Raw genomic sequence first — 1,921 nt, 5'->3', positions numbered from 1 at the left:
ATAAAGAGGAGAGCTTTTTCTTCCACACAACCTTCTGTGTGTGTCTGTTTCCTTTCCTCGCCGACGCCACTCATCCCTTGGGTACTCCAGGATCTGCTGGGGCTGGACTCTGGCAGAAACAGGAAGAAAAAAAGAGAAGAAAGCCATTGCATATCTTCATTAATAAATGAGGTAATTCCATTGTACCAAGTAGTTGAAAAATAAAAATTCAGGAAATAAATAAAAGAGCAACTTTCACCTCCACAGTCTGATTAAAGAATCACAACAACTGACTCTGAGGCATTGAGCCCTGCAATCATGGGCATTTCTCCAGACCCAGAATTATTTTCCTTTTTAGACTCACCATCACAAAGAGTCTTTTCAGAGCCCCCTTTATGTCTTTATTTCTCAGACTGTAGATGAAGGGGTTCAGCATGGGTGTGACCACAGTGTACATCACCGAGGCTGTTGCACTTGAGTGTGAGCTGTGGGTAGCAGCAGAGCTAAAGTACACTCCTAGGCTTGTAGAAAAAAATAAGGAGACAACTGAGAGGTGAGATGCACAGGTGGAAAATGCTTTATACTTCCCTTGAGTTGATGTGATTCTATGGATGGAGGAAATGATCTTTGAGTAAGAGTAAAGGATACCAGTCAGGGCACCACTACCTAGCAGGGCAGTTGTAAAATAAATCACCATGTAATTAAGAAAATTGTCAGAACAGGCAAGTTGGGTCATCTGACTGAGGTCACAAAAAAAGTGGGGGATTTCCACATTAGTGCAAAAGGAAAGCTGCAACATCATTAAGCTTTGTAACAAGGAATTTAGAATACACATGATCCAAGACACCAGAACCAGTAGTCCACAGATCCGGGGATTCATGATGATTGTATAGTGCAGTGGGTGACAGATGGCCACAAAGCGGTCATAGGCCATCACAGTCAGGAGGAAGATGTCCAACACTGCAGAGAGGAGGAAAAAATAAATTTGTGTGATGCAGCCTTCATAGGTTATAACTTTGCTCTGGGTCTGGATGTTCCACAACATCTTTGGGATAGTGGTAGAGATGAAACAGATGTCTACAAAGGACAGGTTAGACAGGAAGAAGTACATGGGGGTGTGAAGGTGGGAGTCTGAGCTGACAGTCAGGATGATGAGCAGGTTTCCAAACACGGTGATCAGGTACATGGAGAGGAAAAGTCCAAATATGAGGGGCTGTAGCTCTGGTTCCTCTGAGAATCCCAGGAGAATAAATTCTGAAATTTGTGTATCATTGCCTGGTTCCATGTGTTTTAAGTAACTACCAGGAAAGAAAAAAAAAATTACAAATATTCACACAAACTTGAATGCAACATATAATTAAAATTGGCCTTACGTTTGGCCATCAAGAAACTAATTTTAATATTCTGTGTGCAGATCTGATTTATCCCTGTGCCATCTCTGACTTGGAATTTTTGTTCCAACCAACTTTCCCACCAAGAAGTCATGTATTCTACAGTTTTAATGAAAAATTCTTCATGATTTCAGGAATGTAAATTGAGGTCTGACCATGATTCATTAATAGTTACTATCTAGGCAATTACTTCTAAGGTCATGAAAAACAAAGGTGCCTACAATTCCATGATGGAGAAAAATATGTAAGCCATTAATAACATTATACAATACTTACAGATGGCAATAAGTGGTATAAAGAAATCTAAAGTAGCTATAAAGGAGACAGTGAATAGTGCATTCAATTTGTCATGGGTATTTAGGCAAGACTTGAAAACAAGGTGACATTTGATCAGTGACTTCATGTAAGAGGAGAGAAATGAAAGACTGTGTGTGGAAGTGTGCGCCTGGCAGAGGGAATGTCCAGAACTCAGATAAATAAATTCAAAAATGAAAGAGGAGATTTCACAACTGATAGTAGAGAAATGTAAAGGATGATGAGAGACTTTTGTG

General features: G+C 40.0%; 1 protein-coding gene across 1 annotated transcript; it reads right to left on the bottom strand.

The window, feature by feature from the left end:
• Nucleotides 1–295: 295 nt before the first annotated feature.
• On the bottom strand, nucleotides 296–1,264 carry LOC110122046 (olfactory receptor 7A10-like). The gene has a single exon (XM_020869419.2). The coding sequence runs from the start codon at nucleotides 1,262–1,264 to the stop codon at nucleotides 296–298; it is 969 nt and encodes a 322-aa protein (XP_020725078.2).
• Nucleotides 1,265–1,921: the final 657 nt, after the last annotated feature.

Source organism: Odocoileus virginianus, chromosome 3 (genome assembly GCF_023699985.2).
Source record: "Odocoileus virginianus isolate 20LAN1187 ecotype Illinois chromosome 3, Ovbor_1.2, whole genome shotgun sequence".
NCBI classification, from domain to species: Eukaryota; Metazoa; Chordata; class Mammalia; order Artiodactyla; family Cervidae; genus Odocoileus; species Odocoileus virginianus.
Note: the sequence above shows the minus strand (reverse complement) of the source record. Positions and strands in the feature narration are given on the sequence as shown.

Excerpts from the sequence above, each read along its gene's own strand:
- LOC110122046 (XM_020869419.2), bottom strand. The coding sequence starts at position 1,264 with ATGGAACCAGGCAATGATACACAAATTTCAGAATTTATTCTCCTGGGA.